This window comes from Vigna angularis, chromosome 2, assembly GCF_016808095.1.
Source record: "Vigna angularis cultivar LongXiaoDou No.4 chromosome 2, ASM1680809v1, whole genome shotgun sequence".
NCBI classification, from domain to species: Eukaryota; Viridiplantae; Streptophyta; class Magnoliopsida; order Fabales; family Fabaceae; genus Vigna; species Vigna angularis.
Window position 1 is genome coordinate 10288996 of NC_068971.1, and position 19682 is coordinate 10308677.

Here is a 19682-nt window from a genome sequence, read left to right on the forward strand (position 1 = left end):
AATTGGAATTACGATAGCTCTTTTGCATGCTGCATCAAATTCCAATTCTTTGAAACTTCCAAAGAAATTGTCTGAAATAGCAGGTTTTATGTGCTGAACTCCCGTCATCTCAAGATATTCATCAAGAATCATGTGCTTTGAATGGTTGAAAAATTCCTAAGAAAGCAAGAAATTCAATATCAGGGTATAATTAACAAGTTTCATAGCACTCATATTTAATTAATAAGATCACTCATAGTTATTCAAGTCTTATTTGGTAATAAGCGTACAACCCAATTATTTGTTATTACCATTATCATCATCATCATTATCATTGTTATTGTTATTATTATTATTATTTATGAGTTCCAATTATCTAAGATATTATACAATCTGTCCTATAATGTGTCCAACAACTTTGAATAAGGGACATCCTAAAGGGAATGTAATGGTTACGATAATAAAGAAAGAGGAGATGATTGTTGGATGAAAAAAACAACGATTGAATTCAAATATTAAATTCTCACCTGTTCGTGAAACAATCTCTCGATTGTTGTATTGAGATCGTTGTCAAAGGTTAAATCAGAATCTTTCGATAATACATTAGTCCCCGAAAACAATGGCAGATTTATTGTTCCAAGAGAGAAAGTTATCATATTGGGACATTTAGCTACCATCACAGTTTTCAAACACAAAGCATTGCAAAGTGGCATTCCCAGAATAAAACCTTAGTAGCCTTGGTAAGGAATACAGCTCAATTGATCTAAGTCGTCCAAATACCAATATTTCATCACAATCACCTCCGCCTTCACCTTTTGCAATTTCTTTGATTGATTCACAATACTTTACACTTAAGGACTCAAGTTTCACTAAACTTTTGACTGTTGCAAATGTGAATAAATACTCCATTTGGTCACAGAATTCCACTTGCAACTCTTTAAGATTAATGAAAGACACTGCATAAGAAACTATTTTTTTTTTAATCGAGGGCAGGAGTGAATCTTTAATGATTCAAGCTTTTCAGAAAATGGTTGTACCCACGTGTGCTCTAAATCTATCGACCTTAACTCTTTTAGTTTCAACAAGGACAATTGTTTCAATCCTCCAAGTGCTTTGTCGTGAACTTGAAGCTTTTGATAGGGAAATATCTCCCTCAGGCCAAAGAACTTCTGTACAATGAGACTTGTTAAACTAGGTAGCCTGTGAAAGAAATCAAAAGGCAAACTATATTTCTCATTGTTATCATCCTCAAAGTACAATCGAAAAAGATTTAGCTTGCAAAAGAGGTTTTTTGGCAAATGTGCATCTCACAACAACATAACATTTTTCTCATTGAGTGACAGTTTCATCAGTTTGGGAGAAGCCTGCCAATTGAGGCCAAAAAAGTTCAGAAGACAATACATTGTTTGTGTTAGTTAGAAGATACAGAAGGAAAATATATAATGAAAAGAAAAGGAAGAACAAAAGGGTCAAAATATACATTACCAATATTTCAACCGAAAACAAAGGTTGTAGCACCATAATTGGAGCCTCTACAACTGTTACTTTCTGATTATCATCAAATTCGATGTGAATAGCTTTAGTTGAGGACAAGAGGCCACAAATAAGCTTTGTAACAAAGGACATTTCAGATAATTCCTTCCAGGGTAAAAGCAACTCAATAGTGGCACATTATCAACATATAACAACAACAAACAAGAGAATTTAAAAATTATTGTCATTCCATGTTCATTTCCATCTTCCTTCCCAACTATTTCTTCCAATTTCTCACACTCAGTTATTCCAAGTATCTCGAGCTTCTTAATATTTGTTGCAAGGGATAAAGGGAATAATGTTACCAAACTTCCACAACCATTAACTTCAACTCTATGCAAATTGGGAAAACTGACAATTCCTCCAGAGTTTTCCTTCCATACACATTTTAAATTTTACATCTTGTTTAAATTAAGCTTTTTCAAACGAAAGATCTTGAGCTCACTCTCATTTATGTCAAATATTCCTTGTGTTGGTTCACAATTCTCTACATTAAATTCTTCTAAACTCTTCGAGTAACGTAGTACATGAGAGGGAATCAAAATATTTCTTGTATATGCTCACCAAATTCCAATTTCTTTAAACAACAAAAAAAATTGTCTGGAAAAACAGATTTTCCGAGTCGAACATCTTTCCTCTCAGGATAATCAACAATTCTTGCATGCGTTGAATATTCAAAAGAAACCTTGAAAAGTCAAGAAACTAAATATCACAAACACAGGACAATTAATGATTGGATGAAGATATAAAAAGCTTTTATAGTAATCCTTATGGTATATGTATCCCCTTTAGTACATTAATTGGTTATAAAATAAATTTGGAATATGAAGAAAAGTGAAAAATACTTCTAATAATTGAAAGAGTATGATATAGGTCATCCTTTGTACATATTTGATTACGAAATTATGCTAAACACTTGGATATCAAATCAAACTTGATAATTCAAACAATAAACCTTGGTCTTTGAACATAAATCTACTTAAATCTATACAAAACGACACAATGTGCATGTGCTTCATAATATTTATGTAGTTTCTCACAATAATAGAATTATTAGTTACGAACAATTCCAATTAAATGAAAATTAAATTATTTGTGAAGGTATGATACAATTAAAATTTGTGATGGTCCATAAATATTTTCATGCATACCTGGTCTGAAAAATGTTTTTGTAGAGTGGCATTCAAATCTCCTCCCCAATACCATTTGTCTTTTTCTCCAGCTACAACATGTACCTTATGTAGGTTTGGAACACTTTGAACTTAGGAGAATTTTGTCATTTGAGGACATTCACTCACTATTGATTTTTCCAATAGTGGGAATTTTAACTCACTTATTGATAGCAAGAAACTTAAGAGATTTTGTAGAGACACCAATTCTAATGATTTTAATTGTTTAAATTCAATCTCTTGTACTTTTTCCACTTTATTTTCTGCAACGATTTCCACAGTCATTGGGCAGGAGCATACCTTCAACATTGTGAGTTGAACAAAAGTTTTAGCAGTTGAGGATGTCATTAAACTCCTCATTGATTTACAATTCATCACTTCTAAATATGTTAAGTAACTAAAAGTTACCGAAGATGACACTAAAATTTTCAGTTTCGTACAACGTTGAATGCTTAAGCGTTCCACCATTTGAAGAAGCACCTCATGCTCAAAGCCAATCTCCTCTAGAGACCACATGCTTTCTAGTTTCAGCTCTTTAACTTGCACAACACCACCAATTTTTTCACGTGAAATAAGACTTTTAAGAGCCCAAACCCTTTTTAAGTGACAAAGTTCCACTGTTAACCTTTTTAAATTGGGAAGTCTATGAAGAAACCAAAAGAGAATTTCATTATTCTTCAACCCATACAAAGTAAGTTCTTCTAGTTTGTGCTTTCTGTGAACATTAACAATGTATTTTTGCAACCACTCTGCTTCTTTCAAGCTCATTGACATATACTCCAAGTTGTATATCACCCAAATAAATAAATAAAAAGATTTATCAATATAAAAATATACCAATTAAACCATAATGTATTATTTTGCTTTAAAAGAAAAATAAAAGTCATATAAGGGATATCCTTATGAGGGGTTGCTAATTCATGTTTTCGTAAAAACAAGGCATGTTCTATATTTCCAATAGAAAATCTCTAAAAAGAATATGACTTGTATTTAAACAAACTCTGTGTACCTTTCTTGTAGCTAAAGTAATCGGTTGATCTTGTGAATTTATGATTTCTACAGTGAACCCTTCAAGCATGCTACAATCGGCTATATCTAATTTCTTCAATGATGGCCACTCCAAAGTGTGAGTTCATGAGTAGAAACTTCTCAAATCATATAAGTCTATAAATGATAGAGTGTGTAGATGAGGGAACTTAAAGTTGACATCACTTTCACTTGAATGTTGGTCACAAACAACAATCTCTTTCATTACCCAGTAGTTCCATACCTCAAGGACTTCTAGTTTTTCTAGGTCATTGGCAACAGAAATTGGAAAGAGGTATTTTAAAATTACACTATCAGCAATTTTTATGCGTTGCAAATTATTATATTTAAGTATTTCATCGATGTCATCCTTCCAAATGTTCACCGAATTTGGCAGCCTTTTTAGAAGTATATTATCCAAGTTTGTTTCATTTTTATCAGAGGTTTGTGGAATATTTGCAAAATCAAATATATTTTCCACCAACTTGCAATTTGTAACTAAGCTTTGAAGGCTATGAAATCTTTGAATCATATAACCAGGAATTATCATAAGAAGTTTGTGGCACTCTCTTATTATCAAGGAGTCTAAACTACAAAAGGAATGTAAACCAATATGCGATTTCCAGATCCATGCTGATGATCTCCATTTTCTTCAACATAGGAAACATGTCAACATACTCTTATAGTAAAAACCATCACTAATACAGTAAAGGGAAACGACAGCGGTTATTTTCGCTTATATGCAGCGGTTCCGCAATTGAGGCAAAAAGGAGTAGGCTTTTTGTCTCGATTCTGAACCGAGAAAAATGTCGGTATCAGGAAAATCGGTATCGTAGAGTCGCGCAGCAGAATAAAAGTAAGTGAAAAACGTGTTACGGTCACAACTCAAGTTACGATAGTCCGTTTCAAAAATTGATTTTCTTAGTGAACTTTTATCGAACAGTAGATTTTCTAAAAGTTTAAAGAGTGTAGAGTTCAAAAAAATCAACACAGAAAATTTATCCTGGTTTGAATCAAAAGATTCTACATCCAGTCGTTGATCACTATGAATAGTGATTAACCTTTTTCACTAAAAATAATGTTTGTACAGTTACAAGATATGAAGTAGAGATTAAGAAACGAGAACACCTTTCGCTCGACAAACGAACGAAAGAACCTTCCTTCGACAAACAACCGAAAGAACCTGCTCAGCCTGTAAGACCCTTGAAATTAGTTGTAATTAAGATACTAGATATTTTTTAAATAAAAAATAATTTTATGTATAAATGCTACAATAAAATGCTACAGTAAAATACGTATAGTGTTACAGTAAAATATGTATAGTGTTACAGTAAAAATACCTCGTGAATCATGTGTTGCTACAGTACTGCTACAGTACTGCTACAGGAAAAATGTAGTACAAGCTACAATACCGCTACAGTGAATCGTAGTACAGCTATAGTACTGCTACAGTAATTGTAGTACAGCTACAGTAACCCCTAACTTCAACTATAAAAAGGGGTGAGAAATGAAGTTTTAGGAGAGGAGAGTGAAATTGAGCAAGACTTTTGTCAAAAATAAAGAGATATTAAGAATAGAATCTGAGTTGTAGAGAAGGTAGCAAGAGCTTCTGAAGAGGTGCTCTTCATTCAGAAAGGAGCGAGAATCAAGTAAGGGAAGCTACTCTTGAATCTTGAGTATACAATACTTTGCTTTTGTCTAATCCTAAATCTTGAATATGGAGTATTTTGTTTCTGGATGATCTTGAATTTTGAATGAGAACATGCTTCTCTGATGAGACCCAAGTTTGATAGTTGTAAAACGTGATATTAATTCTGTTATGCTAACTGTACGTTATTGTTACTTAGAACATTTAGTTGTTTCTTTTGCAATTTTGGAAGGACGAGAAAATGTCTAACCGACTCTACCAGATTCAACTTCTTGTTTCCCCAAACCTTTTATTGTTTCTTTATCTCTTTATATTGTATTTTTGGAAGGACGAGAAGTTGTCTAACCGGCTCTGCCAGATTCAACTTCTTGTTTTCCCAAACCTTTTATTTCTTATTTATTTATATTATATTTTTGGAAGGATGAGAAGTTGTCTAACCGGCTCTACCAGATTCAACTTCTTGTTTCCTCAAAAATTTTATTGCTTTATCTATTTTTTTATTGCATCTTTCTGGGAGGATGTGAAGTTGTCTAACCGGCTCTGCCAGATTCAACTTCTTGTTTCCCTGAATTTTTATATTAAGATTATTTTGATGGTAGGGGAGCTAATCCTTTCTTACATATGATATTTATACATGTTATGATCATGAATATGAGTTATGAACATGTTAAAATTTTGGTAATGGTAGTTATCTATTCACTCGTGTAAATTTAGTTTTCATCATGATTATAATTTTTCTTATTTTCGAGTTACTGTGGTAAAACATTCCTTTTAATTGTTTTTACCGTTGGATTTTAATATATGAATCCTAAGACCTATTTCTTCACTTTGACCGTTCGGATCATTAATTAAGAGTCTGTACTTGGAGAAATAAGTTGTGCATGTTTGAGTAAATTAATTACCCCTATAATTCTATTACTGAGTCCTCTCGATAAAATATAGATTCTGTTCTATTTAACCGTTAGATCAACTTGAAAATTTGATATATGATTCCTAAGATATATTACTATAATTTGACCGTTCGGATTTGTAATTAGAAGTCTATGTGTTGAGAAATAAATTTTGAAATTTTGAAAAGTATGATGAACACTATATTTTTGTTCTTAAGTTATCATGGTAAAAACTTCAGATATATTTCATTTACCGTTACATTGAGCCCAAACTTTAATATGTAGTTCCTAAGACATGTTGATGTATTTTGGCTGATCTATGACCTTTGATTGGTGAAATTATGTTGAGTTATACTTGTTATGGGAAAGATGAGTTTATAATATGAAGTATGATATCTGGCAATATGTTTACTTTATTTTGGGTATTGACACGAAAACGGGTTATTGTCAATTTATGATTAAAGAATGAACATGATTGAGTTAGGTGGATAAGCGGGTATGATTTGTTGATTTTATGAAATGTTGGGGTGGATATAAGAAATCATTACTTATGAAATGATGTTTACTATTGGGAGTAGTATGTTCGGTTTATACCATGAGACCTTGATATGAGCAAAGTAACACACGAGGTTTATGAAAGCAGGTAGAAAATGGTCTGACCATAAGGCTTTGACATAAACATATGATTCGTTAGTTTTATAGAAGCAGACAGAGAGAGGTCTGACCATAAGGCTTCAGAAAGTAAGACATAGTATACAGGTAAGGCTTAAGGAAGCAAGCAGAGAGCGGTCTGACCATAAGGCTTCGTGAGTAAGCATGGTATACTTGTAAGGTTTATGAAAATGAGAAAGATGATTTTGAATAAGTTAAGGAAAAAATGAATTAATGACATCGGGATAATGGTATTTATAAATTGCAGAAATACATGATTGAAATATTTATATTATAAGTAAGTTTAATGATTGTATGATATGGTTGGCTTACCCTTATTTGTTTGTGCTATGATCATATAACTCATGTTATATGTGAGCAGATAATGTTGCAGATGCGGTTGAAAAAGCTTAGAGATGATGAGAGATATGCGGGGAAAAACTTTCAGGGATTTTTGTAAAAAGAATAAATTTGCATTGGAAGAATATGTTGTGTAAGACTTATAAGTTTAATTTCGAATTTATGATAAGTGGTGAAGACTATATTGTTTAAATTTTGTAAGTTTGGAATTGTACTTTGGAGGAATTGAAATAAAGTTTGATTGTTTATATCAGATATCGAATTAATTTAGTCTTTACTACCAGTAATACCCTTTTAAATTATTTGGGTGTTACACAGCCAACTTGAAGAGAACCGTTCCGACCTTAGACACACTAAGCTTGAGCTTCTCCTATTCACAAGACTTGACTTAAGCAACTCTATTACTTGAGAACTTCCTCAGACAAACTGTATTCTCAAATGGCATAGATCCCTTTTCACTCTCAGATAGCTTCACTTAGGCACAAAACTCTAATACTCTCAAAATGAAAAGTTAAATTCTAAGAGCTGTGAAGACCTATGTTTATACGCCCAGGTTCGTGCAGAGTGAGAAACTAAAAAGACATCTCTCAACTGCCAGTGATAATTGATTATCATAAATGATAATCGATTTTTTGTGTCCGTTATGGGGTTTTCAAAAAGGTGATGATCGATTATCTTGGGGAATAATCGATTATTTGCACGACTTGGGCAATACTGACTCAGACTGGAATAATCGATTATCCTGAGCAATAATCGATTATTTGCTTGAGCAACGCTTTTCCAAAGAGGCTCATGATAATCGATTATCACACCCAATAATCGATTATTTGCTTGAGCAACGCTTTTCCAAAGACTCTCTAAATAGGAAAACTTCTAAGTGTTCTTACATCAATAAAGTAATTCCTATACAATTAATTCTACAAAATGCTTTTAAAATAAGTACAACAAAAGTCTTCAAGTTCTTCATCTTGTAGCATCATCAAAACCATAATATCTTCAAGACACCAATGCTCCTCATTGGTAACAATCTCCCCCTTATTAATGTTGATAAAAAATCTCTTGATTAAAAGAATTTCCAATTTTCTGCATAGATTTTAGACTTACAAACATATAAACATGTTAGTAATAACTATACTAATGGGAAATGTTCTCTGCCTTTTTTATCATAAGCAGAAAGTAAAAATGAATACTCCCCCTCAAATTTTGTTCCCCCTCAACAAAAGAATAGATGCAATTCAAATATTACAAAACTGTTGAGTACCAGATGTCATTCAAATATTATAAGGAGAAAAGAGTTTTGGTCCCCATAATCTCATTTTGGTCTTTTGAGGTTAGAGACAAATTACTTTATAATAGGAATCCAAGCAAATTTTCCATTTGGAACATCAAAATGTTTAATTCTACATTTGTTAGAAGTGTGCCCCTTTTTCATACCGTAAAAACATGTGACATCATTTGGGTTTCTATAACACACAATTCCTTTTTCAACCCATACCCTACGGGTTCTTTTAATTTGGTTCTTACTTTTAAAAACATTTTTGTTTTTATAAACCTTTTTAACAGTTATAGGCATTTCAACATTGCAACTTCAAGAAGATTTTCAGGAATATCAATATCAAGCATATGACTCTTACATGAAAGACATTCAACAGGATGTTCAACATTTGAAGACTCTTTCATTTCTAAATTACATATTTTATTTCTCAAAATAACTTCTTCATCTAATGCCTTCTCATATTTAATTTTCAAATCCTTAAACTCATTTTTCAAATTTTTATGAGAAACATCCAATTTTTCAGATTCATTTAGCAATTCAAGAAAGACTTTTTGCAACTCAAACTCAGAAGTTTCAGAACTAGAACAACTTACTTGGCTTGCAGAGTCATCAATATTAGCTGTCAAACACAAGTTTGCTTCTTCAATAGAAACAATTGCACTAGAAGTGCTTGATGCATTATCCTCCCAAGCAATGTAAGCTCTTTTCTTCTTGAGAAACTTCTTTTCTTCATCCTTTTTTATGTTTGGACAATCCGCATTAACATGCCCCTTTTCTCCACAACCATAACACCTTTAATTTGAAGAATATCTTTGTTTCTTCTTTCAGTCCTTTCTAATTTGTTCCTTGCCTTTAGATTTCATGAACTTGTTGAATTTTCTAAACATGTGAATCATATCTTCGTCATCTGAGTCTTCATCTTCTGATTCCTCATCCTTTTCAAAACTCTTGCCTTTTGAATTTGCAATTTTGAAGGCCAACATTTTCTTCTTTCCTTGGACTTCCTCAGCACTTAGTCTATTCAACTCCAGCTCGTGCTCTCTCAACTTTCCAAAATGCACAGCCATAGGCATGGGCGTCAAGTCTTGAGACTCAGTTATCGTAGTAACCTTTGGCTGCCACGTCCTGTTCAAATATTTCAGAATTTTAACATTTAATTCATGAGTGTCAAATTTCTTACCTAAACCAAAAATATGGTTGATGATATGTGTGAAGCGTTTTTTCACATCAGCGATGGTTTCACCCTATTGCATCCTGAACATCTCATACTCTTGTATCAAGGTGTTTTTCCTAGCACACTTCACATCCTCGGTTCCTTCATTTGTTACTCGAAGAACTTCCCACATCTCCTGAGCCGTTTTGCACACTGAAATCCTGTAAAATTAAGTGAGCTAGTGAGCCAACCCGTTTACCCACCAACCCGTGATAAGTCGGGCCGAGTTCGAATTTTTCTAGCTCGCTAATAAATGAGTTGGATTGGGTTGGCTCACTAAGTGACCAACCCATGGTGCCCCGGTGGGGTGACCCGTTTTGACAGCTCTAGTTGCAAGTCCCACATCGACTATAGATAAGACCAATTTATAATATATAAGTAGATGCAAATCTCACCTTACAAACCGGTTTTGTGGGGTTGAGTTAAGCTTAAAGTATTATTTGAATCCAATGTATTATTTGAAAATCAACTTAGAAAATATATCGATTTAAAAAAAAAAACAGTCTTTAATTTAAGAATGACATAAAATATGAAGTAATCCTAAAAGTTAATTTTAAAAATTTTAACTGTTTCAATATTTAGAACTTGAGTTTAGACATCCACAAAATTTTAACGCTATTTTGTGAACTCTAGATAATTAAGTACCCGAATCATATTCTTTTTTTTTTTTGTATAAGATCCTATTTTGAGCTTAAAAATGATGATATAGAAAATACAAAACAAATGAAGATCAACATGAAAGGACTAAATCAAAATCTATACAAGTCAAATCCCACGAATATTAGAATTATGTCATAAGTAAATATTGTTCAAACAAGCAAGATCGAAAACATTGAAATATGTTGACACATGCAATCCAAAAACACTTAAATATAGAAAAATGTCTTTGTTTACTAGTAACTTAGATAATTAACTATATATGATCATGTAGCTACTCTTCACCAACTTGAGTTGTAAATCAGTCTTTTCATGAAGGTAGCACTCTTACATGTCTGGTAGCAAACCTTTCAGCCTCAGAAGGTTGAGGCAAATGTACAAGAGATGCTATTTCATCCTCTCCCCATATATCTTCAAGGGGTCCATCTGGTTGTCTGCTTCGAGTAGTGTCTCTACCATTCATGCACCTCAAGCACGTTCCTGTTTCACAATATATAAGCTTTTCCATACTCGATGTTGGCAAAAGGTCCTTTAGCTCACTCATCTCTACAAATGCTCGAGGATATGCTGTGTCCAGAATCAAACTGTTGCATATGTTCACCTTCTCCAAATCTTCCAAGAAATTCAGCACACACAACAATGCCTTCCAGCTAATTATTAAATGCCGAATGCTCAATATCTTCAACTTCGGGGTGTATTTAGTCATGGCCAAAGCATGCTTTTCTTCAAAGTTGCCATCAGAAAATTTCAGCACGGTGATGTTGTTGTAGTGTTTTCCAATAGCTAGGATCATGTAATAATTGGACACAGCAGAAGTAGTGGTAATGGATTCAAGACCTCTCCATAAGCTCAGTACGGTGTCCACTCCTGCTCTTAAGAAATCACCCGTCTTTGGTAGAACAACTCGTTTCAGGTTTGGGGTCCTACGAAAGAAAAACATGCATACACCGTGTAATACCAAATAGATTTCCAAATTCAAAATGAATTTTTTATTAAATATATTTTTACCAAGTACTTGTAGTTGTAAAAGTAGAATGAATATTTTCCAAGATATTTACCAAGCATTAAACTTATAGTTGTAGAAGTAGAATGGGTTTTGTCAAGATTTTTGAGGGAAACTTTACCTTTGTGCCACCATGATGAACTGTTCATTGGTTAGGTAAACATAAAAATTGAATATAATGTAGGTGGTATTTCCATTACTCAGATCAAGAAGATGTTTCAAGAATTGAGTCATCTGCAAACTTGAGTGTCTGTAAGCTCCAACTTTATTGAATGGTATGTTGAAGCAGTAAGAACGGAGTCTGGAGAGATCAATCTTGTTCCATAGAGATGGGTCCCGACAAGCATTATTCCAAGATTTGCAAACTAGGGAGGCAACTGCAACATCCACAACGTTGAGGGATAAAAAGATTTTTACAAGAATATCATATATCAAATCGTTATTCACTTTCTGCTTTTTTCGAAATGTTGATTCCATATTCTCCATTTGTTCACGTTTTCCTGCAAATATATGAATTTTTTTACATAATCAGTTTTAATTTTTCATAAATAAGTTCCAAATCAAATAAGAAAAATCATGCAAACTCTATATTCAATATATATATATATATATATATTCTTATTGATAATTAAAAATATACTGTTTAAAGAGAGAGACAAGTCCAAATTTTTTTATATTGTTTTCTATTGATAATTAAAAATATACTGATATTAGTGTATTTAATTTTTTTAATATATTTTAAAATATTAAAATTAGTGTTTATTAATGTATTTTAAAAATACAACAGATAAAGAAAAGAAATATAATAGAAAATTTGAGAGAGACTATATACTAGGCAAGGTGTAACATGTAACACCCCATGCAGTGAAAATAATGAATACCCTCAACACTCTACGTTTTACTCTTCTCTTCTATTACACCAGCCTCCATCCTAAAATCTCCTAGGCTTCTCTCTCTCGGCCTCTCACCCTTCCAGTCAAGGATGTCCACAAAACGAAACAACATGTTAGAAAACACCATGCATGAAGACTCACGAGAAATACTACCCTTAAATCACAAAACACATGCATTAATTCCTACCATTGCTCTCACCGTGACTATGCAAGGAGCAAAGCCTTCTATCTCCCACAAGATTATTAATTCAACAGATTTTTTTTAAACGTTCATGATATAACCTAAATCTTTTAAAATATTCTCCAAATTTCACCCTTTATCTCTTCAAATCTTTTCTGTTGTAATCATGTTCTAGTGTGCATGGCCATTAACATAATAAAACCTAATTCCACTCGCTGCCTTGTGAAAGAAACAAACCAAAGAAAACTTACGTCTCTCTCTTAAACTAAAGAAACCCATAAAATGATTTAATCACTTACGATTTTAAAATAATTTATTCACATTCAAATAGACAAAACACTTAAAATGATTGCTATAGACAAAACGAAAATTAACAGAAGATAAAACCCACGAAAACTTACGTGCAATACTACCCTTCCACCACCATTAATCAACATTACCGAAAACCCAAATTTATATTGATAAAAATTAACTTCGATCAACATAAAAAAAATAAAAATAGCATTATAAAACAACCATAATTTAGCATCAATAAAACAAATTCAAAACGATGAAGTATTAGTTTGTACATACAACTAGTTGAAACGAATGCATCTATCAATTCTAAATAGGGATTATAAAAAGCTCAAGAAATTTGAGTGATAAATTACTATATCAATATTTTACATATTTTTGTTTTACACATTAAGATTTTGAATATCGTTACTTTTGTCTCTATGTAATTTGGTTTTATTAAAAAACACTCATAAAAATTAAGAAAATTACGAGAGAAAAATTATGAGTGGCTTAAGAAATTGAGTAAAAGTCTTAAATAGTTGGTTTTTGCACCAAAGTAGGCAAAACTGTCCTGAATATTACTAAAATGGGCAGATTTTGACCCAAAGTGAAGTCGTGGGGGTCAAAACGACTTCAAATAAAGAAGTCGTGCCCCTCCTGTACGACTTCACACTGTTCATGTGAATAGTGTGAAGTCGTGCACCCCAAAAACGACTTTGGGGTCCTGTAATCGATTACAAGGTAATGATAATCGATTACAGAGTGGTGAAATGGTAACCCCTGCAGGATTTCAAATTAGTAGGCAGAAAAGGGACTGATAATCGATTACGACACTTCTGTAATCGATTACCAGTGTGTTTGTGATCCAAGAATCACTCTGGTAATCGATTACAATGAACGTGTAATCGATTACTAGTGTGTTTTTGGTTGGTTTTAGAAAATGATTTTGCATTTTACATATGTTATGTATTGGTTGTGTTATACGAGAAGAGAAAATAAATATCTGGAATAAGAAATATTAATAGTAATATATGAATAATGGATTTGATTACAATTGGGTAAGATTAAGAAAAAACTAATGACGAAAGGGACAATTTCCCCTATGATGACCTTCGTTGCGGTAGTAAGAGCATTTTTTTGGCTTATCTGGATTGGATTGATCCATTTCATTATGAAGCCTATTTGTAGATGGTCTTCCAGATGCCTTGCGTCGCATTCTAGGATCTGGTATGAAGTTTGGACCTGTATACGCAGACCAATAATCTTGATTTTGGATTGGGTGAAATTGCACTTCGTATGCCTTGAAAATGTTGTTAAGACTGTACACTAGATCGATGACTTGGGTTAGTGGAATATGCGAAAATGCACAAACAGCAATGACATGATGACATGGGAGACGAGTAGCCTGGAAGTGACCACAATCACACCACCATTCATTTAGGCTGACCTTGTAGGAAAGTAGAACAGGGCGGTAGTGGTGAGGTGTTAAAATTTCCTGAACATCAAATTCAGAATTTTCACGGTTGTAGCGATGAACATGACAAAATGCGGATTGTTGTTGATTTTTCCTAATGATGTCGGCAATTTCTTCAGGAAATTGGTGTCCTGCTTATAGCATACAGTTTGCCTTTAATCCACGTTCAACAAACCATGATTGTGTCCTCTCAAATGTTGTTATGATTAGAGCACATATTGGTAATGAACGTGCTCCCTTTAAAATGGAGTTGGTGCACTCAGCAAGATTAGTCGTCATATGTCCATATCTTCTCCCTCCATCAAAAGCCTGAGACCATTTTTGTAATGGGATTTTATCTATCCATTCAACTTGTTGTGGGTATTGGTTTCTCAATGCAGCAAGTTTTTTGAGGTCATGATTTTTGAATTTGTTGTTGAAGTTGGATGCCAGATGATGTATGCAATACACAGAGTTCAAACCATCTTGTTCCCAACCAACTTGTTCTGATCTTAAGGCAGATAGTATACCCTTTCCTCTGTCAGTGATGATGCAAATATTTTGTTGATGGCAAACATGTTCTTGAAGTAGTTGAAAGAACCATATCAAAGCCTCCTTTGTCTCACCTTCTACAATGGCAAAGGCCAATGGGAACGTGTGTTTTATAGTAACCTCAAATTTTCTGACAACGAAACAATGAAAACTAAGGTGAACAATGTCAAAATTATTATCAAACCCAGCATTTTAGCTTCTATAGCCGATCTTCCCTCTGTTGGGTTGCCCTTTGAGGGGAAATTATTTGAGGATTGGACCAATGAATACAATATGGACGGAGCCAGACAATTAATTTGTTTGCCACACAATCCCCCTACCAATAGAATTCTAGCAGGGAATATGACAGCTGAGGCCAGAGTATTACATTATACTATATGTCGTGTTTTGTTTCCACGTGTTTCTAACTTTGCACAGGCAACCGAAGAAGATCTTCTGATAATGTGGATTATAATGACGGCAAAGCAGATAAACTGGACCCATCTCATCCGACATAGGATGAAGAAGGCTTTGAGGCCAGGTGCTCCTTTACCATATCCAACTTTGGTCACCCGCATCTTGGAACATTTTCAAGTTCCACTGGAGGATGAAATATCAGTCCCACCTACTAGGCATTGGACAATATCAGGAGGAGTCATACAATCATTTGGATTGACCCAAAATGCTAACAGATGGGTGCACAAAAATTCTCCTCCTCCACCTCAACCTCAAAATGAACCACCTCCTCAACTACAACTACCATCAGTTCAACCAACTAGTAGATTTGATGAGGTCATGACAGGGATAAACGATCTCCGAACATTTGTTGGGGACAACTTCAATAGCATGAATGCAAGATTTGAACAATTGGAGCTGAACATGGGTGACCGCTTCGATACTATTGATGCTCGAGTTGAGCATGTGGAGCACGACATTCAATATCTGCGTCGTCATTTTGGTCCACATGGTGGACCATCTTCCTAGATGCCTTTCAATTTGTACTGTCCTTTTGTTTTCATTTTAGCTTGTTCCTTATGTAATGCACTTTTAATTCAATAAAATACTACAAATTTCATTTCTCAATTCATCTTATGATTTTCTCTTATTTCTATTACATAAAATCATATACTCTTCCTATACAAAACAATACATGACAATGTAATCAACAACAATGCGTGCTTACACAAACTCATATCAATACACTTAATAAACTTCACACTATGCACCACAATTACAATACAAAATTTCAAAAACCAACAAAAAACACACTGGTAATCGATTACATGAAACTTGTAATCGCTTACCAGAATGATTCTTGCACCCAATACAACCTGGTAATCGATTACAGAAGACTTGTAATCGATTACCAGTGTGTTTTTCTCATACTAATTTGAAGTCGTGGAGAGTGGTCACGATTTCAGTACTCTGTAATCGATTACCATTACGTTGTAATCGATTACAGTCATCAGAAGTCGTTTTTGGGGTGCACGACTTCACTTCGTGCAGGGGGGCACGACTTCTTCAATTGAAGTCGTTTGGGCCCCCACGACTTCTCCATTTTCGTAATATGGTTTGAATTTGCCTACTTTGGTAATAAGAGAGGCAAATATGCCTAGTTTGGTGAAAAAACCTAAATAGTTGCATTGACAAAAATGGATTTTATTGTTTATTGAAAAACAAATCTACAAAGAGACGTAGAAATTAGGCAAAATATCACCGGGTTTTCTCATCTCAGCTTTTCCCTCACCTTGTGCATGGTTGCTTCTCCAACTATCTACTAAAGAGCGGATATCTGCCTCAGGAATAGTTCTACTGAGGTTGGTCGAGACCTTCCTTACCCTTTTCAGAGCTTCTATGGTTTCTGAAAAAAAAAAATAGTTAGCTACAATAAAAGTATAAATCATTTAATCAATAAGTATAAATCAATTTAATCAATAAGTATAAATCAATTTAATCAATAAGTATAAATCAATTTAATCATAAGTATAAATCAATTTAATCATAAGTATAAATCAATTTAATCACTTTATGTAGTTAGTAGCGAGCACATTACCAGAGACCGCTATAATCCTATCATGGATCCTCCTCCGGCACATGCGTCGAACACCAACCTGTCCTCGGACAGATTGCGGCAACAATTCTAAATTCTTCGTCTGCAATGCATGTTATACGATTGAATACTGAATCTAATAAACATAAATAAATCAAGAAAAACCAAGAATTTTCAATCTACCTCCCAACACCAAAGACACGACTCGGTGTAGTCCTCTGATACATTAGCATCGGCATTAGGCAATCCATAAGTCACTCTATGTCCCTCAAGCAATACAATAGTCTTTACAGTGGCATAGGTCACTGGCTCCGGCTCCGCCAGCACGATTGCACCGCTACCGACCTTCTCGTTCAATCTGTCGTGGATCTCTTCAACAAGCTTCGACAGCGGAAGGTCACTCTCCTCCAGCAGAACCGCTATGACGGCGTTTCGTGAACCACCGCACTGGCTCAGTTCGACGTAGACTTTTTCAGCCATGGCTTTCTTATAATTGCGGAACAAGGCGTCGAGCTCCTTCTCTAGGGTTTCAACTCTCTTATCCTCGACATTATTTAGTTTTTGCAGGCTCGATGGAAGTTTCTTCCGGCCCTGCGGGGTGGTGCTCGTCGGACTACTAATCTTTGGAATCTTGTCACGATTTGAATTTGGATCTTGAGAAGAAGATGGTATTCTTGTCTGCGTTGCCATTTCCACCTCTTCCACTTTTCCTGGCTTGTGAACTCTTCCGGGAAGAAACGGGAAGAAATGAATAAGGTTTAAAATATAAACACAAAAAAAAGTAATGAAATTTGTTTTTCGCTGCATGGCCATTAAGATAATAAAACCTAATTCTACTCGCTGCCTTGTGAAAGAAACGAACCAAAGAAAACTTACGTCTCTCTTCAACTAAAGAAACCCATAAAATGATTTAATCACTTACGATTTTAAAATAATTTATTCACATTCAAACAGACAAAACACTTAAAATGATTGCTATAGACAAAACGAAAATTAGCAGAAGATAAAACCCACGAAAAATTACGTGCAATACTATCCTTCCACCACAAAAATACATGCATACATTCCTATCAATTCTAACAATATAAAAGATTATGAAACCTCAAGGTATACTCCCCTTACCTGGGTTTCCAGAAGTTCTTCTCCATTCTCACGGTTCTTGACGCAAGAAATGACAAGTTCCTTCACCCCTTCACAGATGATCACCGTTGATGCAGATACGGCCTTAGGTTTGCCTCTTCCTCACTCACCGCTCCCGTGTAAGTTTTATGAAAGGTTTTTCCCCAAACAGATTTTATTTTAAAACCCTAGATATATCCTAAACCTAAAGATATCTTCTCAATTATTTTCTATTACGATTTCTAACCATTATATCTTCTCTATGTTAAGATTTCTAACCATTATATCTTCTCTATCTTTTCAAACTTTCACAACAACCCCACCTTTAAGAAGTCTTCTCCTCTCTACTTCGGGGAATTATTTCTCCTCACTCTGCACACCGAATCGGTGCTCAAAGCAACAAAATCTTCAACAATCATTATCCTTGCAAAATACCGAATACTTTATCTCCTTTTTATTAACATATGTAAAATATTCTATTAAATATAGAATATTGTTTTATTTATAAAAAGGTATATATTTATGCAGGTAAAGCATTTGATCAATTCAGAAAAACACATTTTTAAATGGAATCCAACCACAACTCAGAAATTATTAGGAAAATGGATGTCGTCGAAGTGAACCAAAACACAACGACGAAAGTTGACTACCAATTGGCGATGAATAAAGCTCTCAAAAATTGAATCCCAAGTGAAAACACAATTGAAGGGAAAAAAGAAAAAAAGATATGGGGATTTCTTAATCCTTTTCTGCGTCTGATAGGAGTTAAACAACCCTTGTATTAATCAATTTCTAACTCAACATTTGCTTCAAAGTCACCAAAATTCTATTGTATCAAGATATGAACACAAATGAAAAAATAAGTTTATATGAGGATTTGTTATGACGGGTAAATAGGTTGATCAATACATTTTTGTGATAAGTATTTATGGATTTAATTTTGAACTAAATACTAAGTTTATTTTTGGATTATAGTTTTAAACTTTTCTCACATATTTCAAATGTATAGTAATGAATTTTCACGTATTAATTTAAAAAAAACTTTTCAAAAGTATCCTAAAAGTAATTCAAATATCATAGTGTAAGACTGAATTTAATCTAAAATATTAGTATATTGATATAATAGTATTTAACATCACACTCAAAGATTAAGTTCTTAAATATGCTATAAGTCTCTATGTACAATAATTATATTTAGGATTAATTGTTTTTAGTTTCTAAATTATAATGTAATTTTGAATTTTGTTTTTATCTTAAATTATGTTCCTTAGTTTGGAATAAAGTGAAGGGATAAGATGAGGTTTGACCAAAACATATGAATATAAATGAAAGAGATGGATATGGAAGAAGAAGATCGATATGCATGAATGAGATGGGTAGAAATGAAGGAGATGAATGAAAGAAGATATATGAATGGGAAAAACAGGAGAAGTGTGAAAAGAGATTTATATAGAAAATGAGAGAGAAAAATTATGAGTGAGAGATTTGTCATCTTCAAATAATATTTAAATTAAAAATGATCTACGATTTTTATTTATTTTCATCAAGATATACAAATTCGTAATATATAACTTAGTATCAACCAACACTAGCTTTAATAAATTTAAAACAGTTTGTGTTGTTAGAGTTGACTTTATTGGTGTCTAATATTAAGAAATTAGAGTCAACTTAGCTTATGTTAATCTAACTCTAACATAAATATTAAAATCATAAATGATTTTTCTGTTAGAATATGGTCAAAAACACTTTTATCCAATAAAAATCAATGATGGAA

The 19682-nt window shown here is 33.5% G+C and overlaps 1 protein-coding gene across 1 annotated transcript; it reads right to left on the bottom strand.

Moving 5' to 3' along the window:
* Positions 1-10558: 10558 nt before the first annotated feature.
* On the bottom strand, positions 10559-18384 carry LOC128195515 (uncharacterized). Its single transcript, XM_052873410.1, has 6 exons — positions 17912-18384; positions 16973-17513; positions 16793-16892; positions 16487-16600; positions 11527-11905; positions 10559-11325 (listed from the first exon to the last, which is right to left on the bottom strand). Exons 1-6 carry the CDS (start codon positions 17935-17937, stop codon positions 10713-10715), a joined length of 1773 nt encoding a protein of 590 aa, XP_052729370.1. The 5' UTR covers positions 17938-18384; the 3' UTR covers positions 10559-10712.
* Between the last annotated feature and the right edge of the window lie 1298 nt (positions 18385-19682).